We start from the raw sequence: 20,191 nt of genomic DNA, 5'->3' as shown, positions 1-20,191 counted from the left end.
TGCGCTACGCTAGTATTTTATAAGGGACGCTCTGCACAGAGCACCCTTTACAGAATACCAGCTTAGCGCGGATCATCCCAACGCCTATTTATTGAATTATTTATTGAATCTAGCCCTATTTTATAATGACACAAAGCCATCTAAGGGGCCCTATTACTAAGATGCGCCAAGCAATGGCCTGCGTCAGTGTAGGAGCGTGTTTTGGATGCTTGCAGATCCATTTTGTCAGCACGCCTGCAAAAAAGATCTTTTTTTGGGGGGCTGAAAATGGACGTGCAGCAAAATAAAAATTGGGACTTGTCCATTTTGGGCCTGAGACCTTACCGCCATCCATTGGCTTAGCGGTAAGGTCTCACACATTAACCAGGTGGTAATCTGAATCAGCGTGCACTGCCGATTACCGCCCAGTTAGCGCCGTGCGGTAGAAAATAAAAAAGTATTTTCTGCACGCGTATTGGACGCGTGTAGAAACTGGAATTACTGCCCGGGGCACGTGGTAGTTCCAAATTAATGCGCGTAGGATGCGCATAGGCACCTACGCCCCTTAGTAAAAGGGCCCCTAAATGTCTTTATAAAATACTAGGGTAAGCAGCAGAAATCATGCATATCTCGCAGACACAGACACTTAGACTTGCTATATCTGGATTGTGCGAGTACGTGCATAGACTACGGCAGTTTATAATCTGCGTGCATACTTGCAAACTCTGCCCATGCTCAGCCCAAACTCTGCACTTGTACACGCCTACTGGTAAAGTACACACCATTGAGACATCACACATACATTTATGCTGGTCAATATTTATGAGAGGCTATTTACAAGTGTACGTGACCACACAGGTGTCAACAGGACTTTAAAATATCCTCCATAAAGGCCATTTTCAAGAGTTTTCTCTCTGAGAAATGTAGGCTCGTGAAAATTGCACATTCTCAGTGCAGGTTAAAATGTTTGCACTGTTTCACAGTATGCTTATATGTAGTTATAGGGGGGAAAAAAGGCTTTCACAGAAGCAAAAGTACACAGACAAATTTGCTTTTCAGATACCTGTGTGTACTTATTTTTCTTTATTTTATTTTATTAAAAACGTATATTTCTCACTATCACTAGGTGCTAGGCGTATTATAAACTGTTTCCCACATCCCTCCCTGTTCCCCTCCAAGTAGCAGATACAAAATTGTAGCCATGGACCTTGCTGGTGGAATTTTCAGAGTGACACTTCTTTTGTTCTGAAATTGAGCTTGCAGATCTGTGGGTACATACCTGCAAACTACTCAACCTAACAAAGGTTGACCCCCAGAGTGATCGAAGAGCACTGTTTCTCATACATACTGGGCAAAATAAGAACATAAGGATAGCCATACTGGGTCAGACCAATGGACCATCTAGCCCAGTAGCCTGTTTCTAACAGTGGCCAATCCAGATCACCAGTACCTGGTAGAAACCCAAATAATAATAACATTCCATGCTACCAATCCCTGGGCAAGCAGTGGCTTCCCCCATGTCCATCTCATTAACAGACAATGGACTTTTCCTCCAGGAACTTGTCCAAACCTTTTTTTAAAACCAGATATGCTCTTCTTCACCTAACTCACTTTTCTGCTACAGCTCTTGAGAGAGAATGAACTGATAATCTGCAGACATAATCATGTGTCCTCAGCCCTGCAATGCTTTGTACATACAACCTTCCTGTAGGAAGAACTAAGACAGTGCAAGTGGAAAAGATTAATCGCATAGATACAGAAAAGGATGGAGGGGATTTCTCTGATGCAAGGCTGTGTGCTTTTAAATCTGATTTATTAGATGTTTAATTGTCAGCTGAGTCATTACTGTACAATGTAAAACTACTTTGCATGCAAGATATCTGGTTCTAAAAAACAGGAATAAGCATTTTAGAATCTGTTTCACAAATCTAATGTCAGTGAAAGACATGTAATTGTTACAACCACTGAGGAGAGAAGCAAATACTGAAACACAATCACATTAATATGCATGAGTGTACCTTTCCTCTAACATACTCTCAAGCAGATGATCAAAAGCCCTGCGCTGTTCCAAACAGCGCTCTAAAATAGTGCTGGAACAGCGCGGTGCTTTACTGCACTGATGATCAGAGATAATTGCATGCAAATTTAAGCACGCAATTATCTCTGATCATGGGGTAGAAGTGCGGGAGAATTGTGCCTGAGCATGCACTCAGCACAATCCTCCCGCACTCGTTTGACAGATCTGGGCTGTCAAAAGCCCAAACCTGTCAAACACAGGGGCTGGAGATCCATGGGACCACCAGGCCCCAACTACCCCTGCCCTGAGCAACGGGGGCTGAAGGTCCAGTGGACCTCTGGTCCCCCCCACCCCAGGTTCAGGGAGGGCTGGAGATCCGGTGGGTCTCCAGCCCCTCCTAACTCCCCCAGCAAAAGGTCCATGGTGGCCTAGTGGCGACCAACCAACCCCCCCCCCCTCTGACGATCCCCCCCCCCCAGGTTCAGGGAGGGCTGGAGATCTGGTGTATCTCCAGCCCCCCCTAGTCCCCCAGCAAGGGGTCCACAAGTCCCCCCTATCCCCCTACCTTGTGTGTTGGAGGAGGGAGGGTAGCCTGCCTCCCTCCTCTTCCTGTGATGCCGCAAAATGGTGGCGCCCAGCCCTGCCCAGTGTATCCTGGGATGCACTGGGCGGGGCTTCTCTTATATGGTGTATAGCCCCGACCAGCGCATCCCAGGATACACTGGGCAGGGTGCCGCCATTTTGCAGCGTCGCAGGAAGAGGAGGGTGTCAGATTACCTTCCCTCCTTCAACACACAAGGTAGGGGGGTAGGGGGGAATGGTGGACCCCTTGCTGGGGGACTAGGGGGGTTGGAGACCCACTGGATCTCCAGCCCTCCCTGAACCTGGGGGGGATCATCGGGGGGGGAGGGACCAGAGGTCCAGCAGACCTCCAGCCCCCCTGTCGCTGGGGGGGAGGGGGGTTGGTTGGTCGCCACTAGGCCACCAAGGACCTTTTGCTGGGGGAATTAGGGGGGGCTGGAGACCCACCGGATCTCCAGCCCTCCCTGAACCTGGGGGGGGGGGGATCATCGGGAGGACCAGAGGTCCGCTGGACCTTCAGCCCCCTGTCGCTGGCAGGTTTGCTGTTGGGGGGAATGGGGGCCTGCCAGCATGCAAATGCATGCTGGACAGGGCTCACCATTCCTCCCCAGTGATCTGCAAACCCTAACGCCAGCTTGGAGCTGGCATAGGGTTTGTCGCGGCCAGCGACCCAATCTTTGGCGCGCTGGCCACTGATCATTGGGGATGAATATGTTTAGCCCTGTTTAGCATGCATTTGCATGCTAGTTGCGTTCAGAGCCCTTGAGCGCGTTGTTTCATGCTCTCGAGGGCTCTGATCATGGGGCTTTAGCAAATGCTGGCGCTAACAGCCTCTAGCGCCGGCGTTTGCTTCTGATCATCCCCTTGTCTGTACTTGGCTTTCCTCAGAACTGTTCTTATTCTTTCTGCTCTAGCCACACATTTAAAGAAAAATAGCACTTAAAAGTCATTATTTATATTTCTTTCTGTGCCAGTCCGAAATCCAGATGGGCAGATAAAGCTCTACTCAAAAGGAGCAGACACTATTTTACTTGAGAGGCTCCATCACGTCAATGAGGACCTAATGAGCGTCACGTCAGACCATCTCAGCGTAAGTTCTCCAGCCTTCCTCTGGTCTCACTGAGGAGCTAAACCCAGCCAAGTGAATGTCTTTGATTTTCCAGGTATTAACCCCTGGAGCAGTCCTCTTGCATTTCTGTTTCTGAGACATAAAGGTACTTCTGTTTCAGAAAACTCTGTTCCGAGAAGGCTTTGGAGACCAGAGGAAGAGATCTAGTTTAGTGGATTTATTTGCAAAGGGGCTGATATCCAGACTATGGAAGGTAGCTGGGCTTTCTCCAACGGTCAGCGCTGAGCACATTCATTGATGGGCCATTTCTGGTGACCAGCAAGCCAAACCACCACAAGGGTGGAGGTACACAAATTCCTACGAAAAGTAGAATCTGAGGAAAGGGTGACCAACATTAAACATCCAGTTTATTTTTGGTTGATTTCAACGTAACCAGCCAAGTCAATATTCAGCGTTGGCCAGTTAAGTTGAAACCGGCCAAAGATAGGCCTGCTGTTTCAGTGGCCTGATTTGGCCACCAAACTTAGCAGGCGATGCATTGAATATTAGCAGATAGCCGGTTATATCATGCGATATAACTGGTTATCCGCGAAGCGCTAACCGGCAATATTCATTAGAAGATTGCCGGCCTTTAGTATCCTCAGTGAAAGAAATATGAACTGTCACTGCAGAGTGATCTGAGAAAGCTACCTCCAGGATATTAGTTGCTGTAGCGCACGAAAATAAATGCTGGGACAGCAATAAGTAGTCCAGCCTTGTGTATGTATTGCGGGGATGTGAGTAGAATGTGAACTCCCTATCATGAGGGTGAAAAATCCTCCATACATCGATCACTCCCAACCCGGACACCAGAAAATTGACTCCCCGTGACTCTATGTTCCCCGTGCTTGATTTAGGGGGTTGACAATCCATCAGTGGATCTGCTAGTGTGTTGTAGTCCCCACCCAGAATTATCTGATAATTTGAGTAGGGTGTCACTTTTGCTACTATTTCCGAAAAAAACTTATGGAAGTAAGCATTCGGTCCGTAGATGTTACAAAAAAGTAGGAGTTGGCCCCAAAGTTCCCCTAGGAGAATGACAAACCTTCCTTCTTTATCTTGTATGAGCTTATGTAGGTGAAATGGAAGCTGTTTAAGGAGCAGAATCAAGGCAGGAGGGGGTCAGTCGATGATTACATCCATCACCAAAAGGGTATACCAAGATAAATGGTTGATATAATTCCCTGGTGATTATATGAGACTTCCCCTGTTAATAGATATAATCACGAACGAGTCATAATTAACACAGCAATCCTGTTGAATAAAACTCTACTATACTAAGTTTTGTAGTATCCTAGAAATAAGCAGTGGATTTTCCCCAAACCCATTTTAATAATGGTCTATGGACTTTTCCTTTAGGAAGACATCCAAACCTTTTTTAAACCCCACTAAGCTAACTGCTTTTACTACATTCTCTGGCAATGAATTCCAGAGTTTAATTACATGTTGAGTGAAGAAACATTTTCTCTGATTCGTTTTAAATTTACTACTTTGTAGCTTCATTGCATGCCTTTAGTCCTAGTATTTTTGGAAAGAGTAAACAAGCGATTCACGTCTACCCATTCCACTCCACTCTGTTATGATTGGGGTCTGAACCCCTCTCAAACTTACCTCTTTCCTGGGAGTCAGCTTCTTAGCTGGTTTCTGTTTCTTTTTCTGTCCTTTCTGAGCTGGCTCTGTCTCTCTGTGCTGGCAGCTTCCAGCAGCAGGGCTCTAATTGTTTCACTATACTGCACCTGTGTGGGTAGTCTGAGTTGCTCTAATTCTCTTTGGGTGTACTGGCTTCAAGTGTTTCACGGTTTTGCATTGGTGTGGGTTGGGCCTCTCTGGGTCAGTGTGCTTTTGCCTAGGTCTAGGGAGTGTGACATCATCAGGGAGGGCCTTGATAAGGAAGTGGTCTTGTTTCCTTCAGGGCCTTTGCAACAGTGGTGTTTGCTTTAGGTAGGGTGGTGCAGTGTGCACTTCTGACGTTGTGTCTAGTTTCCCTGCTTGCTTTTGCTAAGGTCCAGGTTAGTGTTAGTGCAGTGTGCACTGGTGACTGTGTGTTTAGCTTTCCTGCTTTTCCCTTATGGTTCCCCTGCTTTTCCCTCTTGGTTTTGGAAGCATTGCTGTGTGTAGGGCTTTGGAAGCTCTGTTGCTGATAGAAGTACTTCAGGGTTTGGTGTTGTTAGGAACACTGCAGAGTTTGCTGTTAGAAGTACTTCTGGTGTTTGTGCTATTGGGAGCATTGCAGTCTTTGCTGTTGGTGTTTGGTGCTTTAGAAGCACTTTTGGCTTATGTGTTAGCTTCACTGCTTTTTCCTTGTGGCTCCCCTGTCTTCCCCTTTTAGTGCTAGGAGCTCTTCTGGTTGCTTGCCAGAGTAGTGCTTAGGAAGCACCTTGTTAGTTGTATCTAGCTTGCTAGAGCAGTGCTTAGGTAGCTGGTTAGTTCTGTGTTTAGCTTATTAGTGTAAAGCTCTGCTTGTAGCTTGGTGCTTAGTAGCACCTGTGTTAGCTTTGTGTTTAGTTCCCTGCTCTGTTAGTTTAGGGCTTAGGAGCTCCTGTTTAGTATAGGGCTTAGGAAGTCCTTTTGTCAGTTTACTGTTAGGAACACTCCTGCTGGTTTAGGGCTTGGGAGCAAGTAGATCAGTTTAGGTTTAGGAGCACTTCTGTTTCCAGTCCTGGTCCCTATGTCATGCGGTATCCAGTAAGTCCTGTCGGCTACTCGAACCCAGGAGCTCAACTTCTGGGGGGCTTAGTAGCTAAGTGCAGGTGAAGCTGTGTGGACCAGTCCAGTGTGCTCCAGTCCCGTGTTCCAGTCCTGTGTCCTCCAGTCCGGGGGACCAGTCCAGTGTGTTCCGGTCCGGTGTGTGTTCCAGTCTGGTGTGCTCCAGTCTGGTGTGCTCCAGTCCAGTGTGTTCCGGTCCGGTGTGTGTTCCAGTCCGAGGGATTGCAGTCCAGTGTTCCAGTCCTGTGTCCTCCAGTCCGGGGGATTCCAGTCCAGGTGTTCCGGTTCGCTGGGCAGTGCCTGCAGTCCCTGCCGGTGTGCTTACCCAGTGTTGGTTGGTGGGTTTTGCCTGCTGCTGTCGCTCCTCGGCAGCAGCCCAAGAGCTCACGTTTGCTCCAGAGCCCGGCCCCGCGGGCTCTGAACCTGAGAACCTGACAGACTCATTATTTTATAGAACTCTCTCATAGCTCCCCTCTGCCATCTTTTCTCCAAGCCACTTTAGCCTTTCCTCTTAGGGAAGTCATCCCATCCCCTTTATCATTTTCATCACCCTTTCCATTTCCATTTCCACTATATCTTTTTTAAGATGCGGTAACCAGAATTGAAGGTGCGGTCACACCATGGAGCGATAAAAAGGCATTATAACATCCTCATTTTGTTATCCATTCCTTTCCTACTAATACCTAACATTCTATTTGCTTTCTTAGCCGCCACCACACACTGAGCAGAGGGTTTCAACGTATCATCAATGACGACTCCTAGATCCCTTTCCTGGTCGGTGAGGGTACAAATTTTGGCTGTTTTACACCCTGTTTTGAAAGGAATAGAAGGTTCTTCGCAGGGCTTTTGGAGGGAAATGTTTGAAGCTATTTCTGCAGATCAGGTAGTGCACTATTGATGGAAGCAGGCTTGTATAAAATTGCCCACTCTATGTGTTTAATCACTGGACCAGGTGAAGCTCTGGCCTAGGGCGCCAATGATTAAAGGCACCAAAATATCCAGCCTCTGATCTCAGTTGGTCTACAGATTAAGCCTTTTTAACCCCCCCCCCCCCCCGGGGGTCTGGTTTCTCTTCTTCCCTTCCCTTCCCTCATTCCCCTAGGATCCGGCACTACTCCCTCACCCCCTGGGTCTTCCCTTTGCTGTGTCCTGCTCCTCTGATGCAATTTCCTTTGGGCAGGACATGGTAGAGAGAAGACCCAGGGGCTGGCCAAAGGCAGCCTGTCATGCTTGCTGTTCTGGGTGACTGATGTAACCTTTACAGGCCGTGGGGGAGTGAGAAAGGTGAGGGAGCAGTGCCAGACCTGTGGGGAGGGGGACAGAGGGAGGAAAGAGAGACTGGACCCGAGGGGAGAGGAGGAGAGAGAGATGCCAAACCTATGAGGGGGAAGAGGTGCCGTAAGCGTTGCGATGGAGAGGGGGGTGCCGCCAAAGCAAGATGGCTCAGGGCGCCACTATCCCTTGAGCCAGCCCTGGCAGAAGGATACATGTAGAGGCATTTTGCATGTATTTCTAGTCCACTGTGCAGGGAGGAGTTTCTGGGGACTGTGAGCATCCACATGAATCAGTAGGTGTAAATTAAGATGACACTTTTCCTGGGATAACTTTGAGAATTATTTGAAAATCTTGCTAAGTCTAAAGAGTGAGAACTACACATGTAAAATTATACTAGTTCAGACAGTTATACAATTACCCCTTTCGGGGGCAATTTTATCAATGACTTGAGCATGTACAAAAGTGTTTATGTGCTGAAGCAGAAAAATTGCTCAGGGACACTAAAGAAGACACTTAGAAAACATAGCACCTACTTTTCTGTGATATATGCGTAGACATTCCTAGGAACAGAGAATGGGCAGAACAGGGGCGGAGTCAATGTTTTATAAAATACGCATATATGTGCCAGTTCATACCAGCACATCAGACATGAACTTGCACCTGCCTTGAGGCAGGTGAAAGCTATTGGGGAAGCTGTTTTATAAAAACATCTTGGTGCACCTGTCGCCTCTTTATAGACTAGTGTAATTACAGGGGCGTATCTGAACTTCAACGGTAGGGGGGGCCAAAGCCGAGGAGAGGGGGCACATTTTAGCCCCCCCCCCCCCCCCCCCCCCCGCTGAAGACGAAGACGACGCCACCACTCCCCCCCCCGCCCGACTACTTTAAACCCCCCCTCCTCCCGCCGTCGCGCCTCACCTCCCTTTGCTGGCGGGGGCTGGCCCGCTAGCCGAAGTCTCCGTCCTTCCTTCCGTCACTCTGCCGTCATGCCTCACTTCCCTTTGCTGGCGGGGGACCCCCAACCCCTGCCAGCTGAAGTCTCCGTCCTTCCTTCGTTTGGGTTTGGTGGTTTCTGACGTCCTGCACGCTGCACGTTGTACGTGCGTGCGTGCAGGACGTCAGAAACCACCAATCTCAAACAAAGGAAGGAAGGAAGGACGGAGACTTCGGCTGGCGGGGGTTGGGGGTCCCCCGCCAGCAAAGGGAAGTGAGGCATGACGGCAGAGTGACGGAAGGAGGAGAGGGGTTGAGAGTGTCATTGGTAAGGGGGTCCAGGGGCAAATCTGCGGGGGCCAGGCCCCTGTGGCCCCATAGCAGATACGCCCCTGGTGTAATATAGAGGCGTATTTTCAAAGCACTTAGACTTTGAAAGTCTAAGTTGGGAGGTGGGAGCAGTGGTTGGGAGGTGGGGCAAGTACTGGGCAGACTTCTACGGTCTATGCCCCGAAAAAGGTAAGGATAAATCAAGAAAATATATAGAAATAGGAAATATACAAATTTACACTTATACCTCTTAATTCAAATCATAATCAATCGGTATAATCGAAAGCCGATTTTGGCTGGCTTCAATTGCTTTCTGTCGCAGGGACGGCCAAAGTTCAAGGGGGCATGTTGGCAGTATACAGAAGGTGGGATGGGGGCGTGGTTAAGAGATGGCCGTCCTTGGCCGATAATGGAAAAAAGAAGGGCGGCTCTGACGAACATTTGGCCGACTTTACTTGCTCCCTTTTTGTTCACGACCAAGCCTTCAAAAGGTGCCCGAACTGACCAGATGACCACCGGAAGGAATCAGGGATCACCTCCCCTTACTCCCCCAGTGGTCATCAACCCCCTCCCACCCAAAAAAAAATTAAAAAACATTTTTTGCCAAGCCTCTATGCCAGCCTCAAATGTCATACCCAGCTCCATCACAGCACTATGCAGGTCCCTGGAGCAGTTTTTAGTGGGTACTGCAGTACACTTCAGGCAGGCGGATCCAGGCCCATCCCCCCCTACCTATTACACTTGTGGTGGTAAATGGGAGTCCTCCAAAACCCACCCGAAATCCACTGTACCCACATCTAGGTGCCCCCCCGTTACCCTAAGGGCTACAGTAGTGTTGTACAGTTGTGGGGAGTGGGGTTTGGGGGGCTCAGCACACAAGGTAAGGGAGCTATGCACCTGGGATCAATTTGTGAAGTCCACTACAGTGCCCGGTTGGTGTCCTGGCATGCGAGGGGGACCAGTGCACTACAAATGCTGGCTCCTCCCACAACCAAATGGCCGGTTTTGAGATGGCCGCCATTAGTTTCCATTATCGGCGAAAACCAATGTCGGCCATCTCTAAGGGCGGCCCAAATGTTGAGATTTGGCCATCCCCGACCGTATTATTGAAACGAAAGATGGCCGCCCATCTTGTTTCGATAATATGGTCGGGTACGCTTCTTTACGGGGCCGTCCCTAGATATGGGCACCCTTATAGATGGGTGCCCCCATTCGATTATGCCCCTCCACGTTACGTTACTATGCAAGTGCTTTGAAAATGAGCCCTATAGGCACCTAGGTGTCCTTGCAGACGGGAGAGGTTCTGAGGGATTGGAGAACGGCGGATGTGGTCCCTCTTCACAAAAGTGATGATAGGGAAGAAGCTGGAAACTACAGGCCGGTAAGCCTCACTTCGGTTATTGGAAAAGTAATGGAAGCGATGCCGAAGAAAAGGATAGTGAATTTCCTGGAAGCCATTAACTTGCAAGATCCGAGACAACATGGTTTTACCAAAGGGAAATCTTGCCAAACGAATCTCATTGAGTTCTTTGATTGGGTGACAGGAGAATTGAATCAGGGACGAGCTATGGACGTAATCTACTTAGATTTCAGCAAAGCTTTTGACACGGTTCCGCACAGGAGGCTCTTAAATAAACTGGATGGGCTGAAGATAGGACCCGAAGTGGTGAACTGGATTAGGAACTGGTTGATGGACAGACACCAGAGGGTAGTGGTGAATGGAATTCGCTCGAAGGAGGGAAAGGTGAGTAGTGGAGTGCCTCAAGGATCGGTGCTAGGGCCGATTCTGTGAGTGACATTGCTGAAGGGTTACAAGGTAAAGTTTGCCTATTTGCGGATGATACTAAGATTTGTAACAGAGTGGACACCCCGGAGGGAGTGGAAAACATGAAAAAGGACCTACGGAAGCTAGAAGAATGGTCTAAGGTTTGACAATTAAAATTCAAAGCGAAGAAATGCAAAGTGATGTACTTAGGGAGTAAAAATCCACGGGAGATGTATGTGTTAGGCGGGGAGAGTCTGATAGGTACTGAGGGGGAGAGGGATCTTGGGGTGATAGTATCCGAGGATCTGAAGGCGACGAAACAGTGTGACAAGGCGGTGGCCGTAGCGAGAAGGTTGCTAGGCTTTATAGAGAGAGGTGTGATCAGCAGAAGAAAGGAAGTGTTGATGCCCCTGTACAAGTCGTTGGTGAAGCCCCACCTGGAGTATTGTGTTCAGTTTTGGAGGCTGTACCTTGCGAAGGATGTTAAAAAAATGGAAGCGGTGCAAAGAAAAGCTACGAGAATGGTATGGGAATTGCATTCCAAGACGTATGAGCAGAGACTTGCTGACCTGAACATGTATACCCTGGAGGAAAGGAGGAACAGGGTGATATGATACAGACGTTCAAATACTTGAAAGGTATTAATCCGCAAAAAAAATCTTTTCCGGAGATGGGAAGGCGGTAGAACAAGAGGACATGAAATGAGATTGAAGGGGGGCAGACTCAAGAAAAATGTCAGGAAGTATTTTTTCACGAAGAGAGTAGTGGATGTTTAGAATGCCCTCCCGCGAGAGGTGGTGGAAATGAAAATGGTAACGGAATTCAAACATGTGTGGGATAAACATAAAGGAATCCTGTTCAGAAGGAATGGATCCTAAGGAGCTTAGCCGAGATTGAGTGGCAGAGCCGGTGGCGGGAGGTGGAGATGGTGCTGGGCAGACTTATACGGTCTGTGCCAGAGCCGGTGGTGGGAGGCGGGGCTGGTGGTTGGGAGGCGGGGATAGTGCTGGGCAGACTTATACGGTCTGTGCCCTGAAAAGGACAGGTACAAATCAAGGTAAGGTATACACAAAAAGTAGCACATGTGAGTTTATCTTGTTGGGCAGACTGGATGGACCGTGCAGGTCTTTTTCTGCCGTCATCTACTATGTTATGTTACTATGTTTTGATATGGTTACATCCTTATCTGACTTTTAATGAAGACTGCCAGGATGATATGCTCCTTTTTCTCACTTGCATTCATTGTCTGTGCTCCTTTTAAAAGAGAGTACTACCACTCTGAATCTCTGCCTCAGGAATTCTTACTGACATTATATATACAGTCTGATGGTTTACTGAGATTGCTTACAAACATGACTAATGTTTTTGTCTGTGCATAATACATTTCTTGGCCTTCTTTTAATCCCTTCCAGAAGTCAACATAGTTGGTATGAAAACAAGATTGGAATCATAAGCATTTAAAATTTCTAGTTGCTGAAATGCTTTAAGGGTTCCCTTTATTGATTATTTTTGCTATGTATGTGAAATGTGTAGTGAGTACCCAGGGCTTAGCTTGTAAAATAGGAAAGCTATTGGAAAAGCTCCACCCTAACAGAGTTCCTCCTTAAGAATAAAGAAATGTGGTAGGGGTCTCTGAGGGGGTCTTTTACAAAGCCGCGCTAGCATTTTTAGCTTGTGGTAAAAATCAGCTGACAGTAAATGCTGAGACATACGGTCATCTCAGCGTTTACTACCAGCTGATTTTTACCGCAAGCTAAAAACACTAGTGTAGTTTTGTAAAAGGCCCCATAAATAAATATGGCCACCAGGAGGGACTACATTGCCCATGAGGCCATGGGGCAGCCTAGGTAGAGTAAGGTGGTGGGCAGAGGTGGAATTTAGAGCCAGGTAAGCTCATTAAGAACAGCAGCTCCAAGCAAGAGAGAATTCTCCATGAGGAACAGACTAGCATGTACAGCAGAGGAGGTTTACTCTCATGGGAGACAGTTCAGGGCTTCAGCTCAGAGAAGGAGATTTTTCCCACTTAATGAGGAGAAATGTGCATAAAGATTCAGAGGTCAAAGAAAGTCACAGTTTTTGGAAAATATGCAACTGTTGAAAGCCCCTGTCTCCAGTGTTTGGAGCAATTCCACAGGGCAGTGTGAAGTACCTGAGATTTGGAGAAGTCCAGGTGGCTACGATAATACCACCATTCCCCAGAGGGAGGTGCCTTGCCACAACTGATGCCGCCATCTTACTGAATGTAAAGTCAGAGTACATTTATTCATTCTGTTTGACATATTGTATTTTGTGCTCTTTGAAGTAGTCCATTGAAGTTCTTTTTAATTATTTAAGGCCTTTTCTGCAAAGCCACACTAGCAATTCCTGTGCGGTAAATGAGAGGAAGCCCATAAGAATTGAATGGGCTTCCTCTCATTTACTGCGCAGGAATTGTTAGAGCAGCTTTGTAAAAGAAGCCCTTAGTTCTTTAGTGATTTTGATTTATGATTGTTTTAATGAAAATTAGCATGTTGAATTACAACTGCAATTTCTTATTCTTTTTGCAAAAATAAACATAGGGAGAGCAATTTTCAAAACTTTCTCAAAGTAAACAGGGACTTTACCTGATGAAAAGGCCCCACTGAAAAGTGCCAAGTCCCCCTCTGCATATGATAGTACCTATGCCACTCACAGCATGTGCGCCTTTACCCATGTCAAAAAATTGACGAGGAAAGGTTGGGCTAGATCAAGAGAGAGAAAGGCCACATTAGCTTCCCCATTCCCTCAGACTCAATGTCCCTTTTAAAATATGTTTACAGGTCCACGGGCTGTTTACAAATTGTCCTTCCCCTCAGTGAAGATAGAGTAGCCTTAGTGCTTCCATGCTATGAAAAATGATATACATACCTCTTACACTGTGCCCTGTTTCTAGGAGCGTCCTAGATCTTGTCAATTTTAAGAACATAACATAAGTATTTGCTATATTAGGACAGACCGAATGTCCATCAAGCCCAGTATTCTGTTTCCAACAGTGGCCAACCCAGGTCACAAGTACCTGGAAAGATCCCAGAACAGTAGAAAACATTTTTTAGTGCTTATCCTAGAAATAAGCAGTGGATTTTCCCTAAGGTCTTGTTAATAATGGCTTATGGACTTTTCTTTTAGGAAGTTATCCAAACCCTTTTTAAGCCCTGCTAAGCTAACTACCCTTACAACATCCTCTGACAATGGATTCCAGAATCCAACTACACGTTGAGTGAAGACATAGTTTCTCTGATTTGTTTTAAATTTACTACCCTGTAGCTTCATTGCATGCCCCCTAGTCCTAGTGTTTTTGGATAGAGTAAACAAATGAGTCACGTCTACCCCTTCCACTCCACTCATTATTTTATAGACCTCTGTCATACCTCCTGTCATATCTCCCCTCAGCCGTCCCTTCTCCAAGCTAAAGAGCCTTAGCTGCTTTAGCTTTTCCTCATAGGGAAGTCGTCCCATCCCCTCTTTCATTTCTGTTGCCCCTCTCTGCATCCCCTCCAATTCCACTATATCACCGTTGAGATGCGGCGACCAGAACTGCATACAGCACTCGAGGTGCGGTCGCACCATGGAGCGACACAAAGGTATCATAACATCCTCATTTTTGTTTTCCATTCCTTCCCTTATAATACCTAACATTCTATTTGCTTTCTTAACCGCCATTACACACTGAGGAGAGGGTTTCAACGTATCATCAATGATGATACCTAGATCCTTTTTCTGATCGGTGACTCCCAATGGGGAACCCTGCATCACGTAGCTATAGTTTGGGTTCTTCTTTCCCACTATAGTTTGGGTTCTTCTTTCCCACATGCATCAACCTGCACCTGCTCACATCTGTTCAACTTTATTACACAAATACTTGTCATTCGTCCTTTATTCAGTCCCCCCCTTAAATCTTTTTGTTTGAAAAGACAGTTGAATTGTTGACTGTTAGTTGGGCTGAGAAAAGAGAAAGCATGCCCCAGTTTCCTGCCTTTAGCATTTCCTGATAACCACACTAGTTTGCGCTATACTAAGAACCCAATAAGTTGGTGGCAAGTTGGACGTCATCTTTTTATAACAGTTCTTCCTTTCCCTAAACTTAAATGCTGTTTGCTGTGTTTATGCAGAACAGTTCTTCCTTTCCCTAAACTTAAATGCTATTTAATGTGTTTATGCAGAAAACAAATAAAACGAATCAACCACACCAATATGTGTATTTGAGTCACTCATCCAGTGCAATCATAGCATGAGTGTTCTTGTTAACATATGCTATGAGTATGTGCTGTATTCCATGAGTGCTATATTTATCCTCCAGCAAAGGAAGATAGCAAGTTTGTAAGAAATGGTGATATGCATGAGTAATTTTATTATGTTTATAGAAAAATATGGTAAGGAATATGAAAATCTGAAATGAGAGCATTGGAGTATTACTTCTGCCTTCATATCTGTGCAGTGAATAATGCTTGTTGGTCTCAATGGTTGTTGATTCTTTAGGAATTTGCTGGAGAGGGTCTTCGGACATTAGCCCTTGCATACAAAGACCTGGATGAAGACTATTTCAAACAATGGTTACAAATGCTTCATGAGGCAAGTACTGCCCTAGAAGGCAGGGGCGAGCAACTTTCCGAAGTATATGAAGAAATAGAAAGTGATATGATGGTATGTCCTTTGAGATAATATAAAGAAAGTTTGCCTTTTGACCGTAGAACAAAATTATCCAGGAGAGTTCCTTGATAAGCTAAGACAATCATTGTAAAGATTGCCTTTTTCAAAGTTTGACTGTATTTGTGGGAATTGGGGCAAGCATTTAGAAATGGCCAGTTGTCAAGGCAGACAGGGATACCTAGTTTATACGTTACAGCACTAAGTAATAGGCTAACCAGTACCCACATTCATAGTCATGTTGTCCTAAAATATTTAGAGTCCTACTGTCAAATTTGATGGTACTCAAACTCCTCTGTTGCGTCACACTATCCTCTTAATTGTTTTTCGGTGTGTGTCCCGTCTGTTGTAAATCCAGGAAATATATAAGTATTGATGAATTTGTCAGACACTGTATTGCCTTTCCAAACAGTATCTCGTCTGTCCCTCTAGAAACTTGACTGATTCTTCTCCTAACTTAATAATCACAATTTTCAGGTTAACTGACGACATACTATCTGCATCTCATCTTCTGTCACTGGACATGCCACAGTTTTTGATTCTTACTCCAACTCTCTTTATTCTGTTTTCAGCCCCTTTGCCACTCTAATTCAAATGTTTGGCATCACTGCCTTTTAAAATAAAGATGTTATCCAGCCTCTCTCTACTGATTTACATTAGATTCACAAACTATGGCTGCCTTAAACAACTGTCTGGATGCTGAGGTCAATTGGCTTTTTGACCACAAATCCAAAGCAGTTATCTTTTCTAGACGTCATCCTTTAACTGTTCTCAACCCTACACTAAATACAAGCACTCCAGTTGACATTTAAGAATCAATTTGGGAACTTGGTTTCAGGTTGATCATCTTTCGACATTCGGCTGCCAAATTTCCTCTGTGGTCAGGAGCTCCTTTATTACCCTAAAGATCATTCACTCAGTTTGCTTCTTTGTTCAAACTAAGGACCTTCAGACACATATCCATCACCTCAATTATTTTTATTTTTTTGTTACATTTGTACCCCGCGATTTGTACCCCGCGCTTTCCCACTCTTGGCAGGCTCAATGCGGCTTACATATTGTATACAGGTACTTATTTGTACCTGGGGCAATGGAGGGTTAAATGACTTGCCCAGAGTCACAAGGAGCTGCCTGTGCCTGAAGTGGGAATCGAACTCAGTTCCTCAGTTCCCCAGGACCAAAGTCCACCACCCTAACTGCAGTTACCTCTATCTGGAACTCAAGTTATCACTTTGTTCCAAGCACCTGTACCTTTCCAAGAACTATGACCACATCACTCCCCTAATTAAGGAACAACAATGCCCCCCATTTGCATGTCACTATCGTTTTTGGCTCTTATAAGTTTTCTTTCTTTTCCATGGCCTCCAAGGCCCTCTTAGGCTGGAGCACCAAGCTCAATTTTAGGTAAGCCCCTTTTAGGCCTCACCATTGAGCCTTTTGATTTAGCCACTGTTCTTTTTTACATGCCCCAAAAGACTCCCAGTGGCTTCAAGAGATGCACTCAATGTAATTGGGTGATATCTAGCACAGACCCACGCAGTTTTGGTGTATGGGGTGCTTGAAGTCTAACCATAATCCATCTAACTCTGTTCTCTGTTTAAAAATGCAGAAAAGAACACAGAAGGCACATCAGGCCCACCAGAAGGCTTTTTGGATCCTCTAAATCTGGTCCATTGACATCGGCATCAGAAGCATCAACCTCAGTGGCTGCCAGGGCACCATCTGACACTGGGAGTGCACTAGTTGGGCACTGGTAGCAAACCCTGGGATCGATCTGCTTCAATGTCGTCCTCATGACCAGCATTGGGCAAAGGCAAAGAAGCATCGACATTGGTCCCCTTCGATGCATGTTGCCAGGAGCTCTAGGTCATTGGCATCACTGGAACTCAAGAAGCGTTGGCTCCAAGAGGACTGCTCCTCATCCTCTGTAAGACTGGTGCCATCGCCTCCACCCCCATGCAGCTGAGACCTCACTTCCAATTCGGTACTGACAAATCAGCAGGCTGTCTCCACACCGACATCTGCCCCAACCTTACCGATGCCTGTCCTTGATGATCGGTTCTGGGCCATGCTGGGGCAGGCTTGCTACAGCTCCAAAGTGTTCAGGCATCGAGGATGCTTGTGCCAGCCGCAGCACTTAGCCACTCCGTCCTCGAGGCCCATGAATCGCCTGTGTGGCGGTCTCTGGCCCCAGTGCCTCGAGAAGCATTGGTGTCAGTGCTTCTCTATGCACAGCAACACTTGACATCGGGAGAGGAAGCTCCCTCAAGGTTGAGATGTGAGCACACACCTTGACTCTTTGTCCCAAGGCTTGGACAATCTTCTAGTCGGCCAAGACAGGTGAAGCCTCAGGAGTCCCATTAGGACTATTTTGCTGAGTCTGACACAGACCGGTCATGGGAGACTGAGGACGAGCTAGGCCCTTCGTCACCTGATGAGAGAAAGTCTCCACCTGAGCCTTTCTCCTTTACCCATTTTGTGAAAGAAATGGTAGATACCATTCCCTTTAATTTGGAAACGGATGGCTAACCTAGGGCTGAGTTATTTCAAGTCCTGGAGTTCGATTCTCCACGCAGAGATGCTGCGACAGTTCCTCTGCATAAGATTCTCCAGGATGTACAGATGAAGAATTGGGAGACCACTCTTTATGTGCAAGTCATGCCAAAGAAGGTGAATTCCATATATTGGATCCAGAAAGCTCCCAGATTCGAGAAGGCCCAGTTACACACTACTCCATGGTGGTTGAATCCACTCTCAAAAGAGCTAGGAGTTCCAGGTCTCATGCCTCGGCACCCCCAGGCAGGGAGACCTGGACCTTAGATTCAGAGGAAGGTTTATCATCCCTCGATGCTAGTCTCCCATATCCAGGACTACCAGCTGTATATAAGCATTTACTTGCAGTCCTTGGTTCATAGTGTGCAGACACTCTCCCACAAGAGCAGGCTGCTGAGCTTCATCAGTTGCAGAAGGAGTGCTGAAAATATTTGACCAGGGGCGTGTATAATACTTTTGAGTGGGGATGTGCAGACTTACATGGCTGCGTGTCTCTGATCTTGAACCTGAGGTTCAGGAGAGGCTAGCAGACATAACTTGCCGGGGAGACATCCAGTCCCTCTTCAGGTGGCCTCCTTCTGCATCATCCTTTACTAGGAGGTTCCCTGGCGGGCCTTGAAGAAATTCCTACTACTCTCAAAGGCATAAATGTACTGCCCATCTTTCAGGACCACCAGCAATGTCCACAGAAGTCACAAACTGCTCCGCAGACAGAAGCGGGGGTGAGCTTTTGACTGGCTCCAGGAGAGCATAGCTGCTGTCAAAGTATCCATTCTAGACAACCTGCCAGTAAAAGGGAGGCTAATTTTTTTCCAAGACAGATGGCCCCTTATAACCTCCGACCTGTGGATTCTTCAAATAGTCCAAGTGGGATACCCTTTCAATTGGCAATTAACACCTCCAAATTGTTCACCACAAGCATCTTAGCGCTCGGCACAAGTAGGCTCTTGCAGAGGAACTCTCTGCTCTTCTCCAGGCCCACGCAGTTGAGCCCATCCCACCAGGGCAGGAAGAGCAAAGATTTTATTCCAGGTTCTCCTCGTAACCAAGAAAATAGGGGGATTTTTCCCAATCCTAGACCTAAGGGCTGTGAACAGATGTTTGGTCAAGGAAAAGCTCAGGGTGGTTTCCCTGGACACCCTTCTCCCCATGATTGGCTATGCTCTCTGGACTTGAAGGATGCATATACTCACATCCAGATACTTTCCAGACACCAGAAGTATCTTAGATTTCTAGTAGGGAAGCACCACTTGCAGTACCATGTCTTGCCGTTTGGCCTTGCATCCATGCCCAGGGTATGCACCAAATGTCTTGCAGTAGTTGCAGTGTTGCTATGCTGCTACGCAGGCTGGGAGTGCATGTGTTTCCCTACTTGGTTGATTGACAGGTCAAGAGCACATCATGGGAGAGTGCTCAAGTATCAATGCAGAGAACTACCTGGGTGTTGGAGATGCTATGGTTTGTATTCAACTACCCAAAGCCTCCATCTCCAACCCATTCAGCAATGCAGTACATAGAAGCCCTGCTAGATACAGAGCGTGCTTGAGCCTTCCGTCCTCAGGATCAAGCGACTGCTTTCATGGCGATTGCTGATAAGGTTTGCTGCAGCTGGCAGGTAACAGCTGTTAAACTGTTCTTAAGCCCTTGTGCCTAGGCCGAGGCTAAGGAATGATCTTGGCCAAGACCTAGGGTAGACCAAACAGGCGCTATGCAATACCACAGCCACAAAGCCCTGCACACTCGGGATAATCAACTAGCACCAGCAGAAAAGGGAGATAGACCACTCAGGCGGGCCTCACGGCCGAACTGTAACCCACTCATATAGAGTCCAAGCATACGGGCCTCACGGCCTCACAGGAACTGATACACTAGGGAAGGGAAAAAGAACAACGAGGGGTCCCAAAAGGGACTGGAACTCATGCAATGCACACAGCGCTAACTAGTGACACAAGAGAAGGGCAACAGACAAAAAGCTGGCAGGTACAGACTACAACCAGAGGAAGAGAATGCAAACAAAGGCTACACAGAAACACAGGTAGCAGAGGCAAAGCCCACAGGGATAAAAGGGGAAGCCATGGACAGAATGGGACATGGATTCAACATGAGTGAATCTCCACAGGAATGGCTGAACAGGGAAAAGCAGGCTGAAAGAAAAGGCTGCTCAGCAGAGGCAGGGCTTACAGAAGGCAATACCAAGCTCTGCACATAAAGAGTAAACACTGAAGAAAGGGAAAGTTAAACAAACAGGACCGATTACAACAGAAAGGCTGCCTAACAGTGG

The 20,191-nt window shown here is 46.8% G+C and overlaps 1 protein-coding gene across 1 annotated transcript in view; it reads left to right on the top strand.

Annotated features, from left to right (window-relative positions):
* ATP8B4 (ATPase phospholipid transporting 8B4 (putative)) overlaps positions 1-20,191 on the top strand; it is a 467,603-nt gene that overhangs the window by 384,295 nt on the left and 63,117 nt on the right. The window contains exons 17-18 of the mRNA XM_030189574.1: positions 3,553-3,668; positions 15,190-15,354. Coding sequence (XP_030045434.1) covers positions 3,553-3,668; positions 15,190-15,354 — 281 coding nt within the window. The remainder of the gene's footprint in view (positions 1-3,552; positions 3,669-15,189; positions 15,355-20,191) is intronic.

The sequence above is a fragment of the Microcaecilia unicolor genome, chromosome 1, assembly GCF_901765095.1.
Source record: "Microcaecilia unicolor chromosome 1, aMicUni1.1, whole genome shotgun sequence".
In the NCBI taxonomy this organism is placed as follows: Eukaryota; Metazoa; Chordata; class Amphibia; order Gymnophiona; family Siphonopidae; genus Microcaecilia; species Microcaecilia unicolor.
This window is presented reverse-complemented; position numbering and strand designations above follow the sequence as displayed.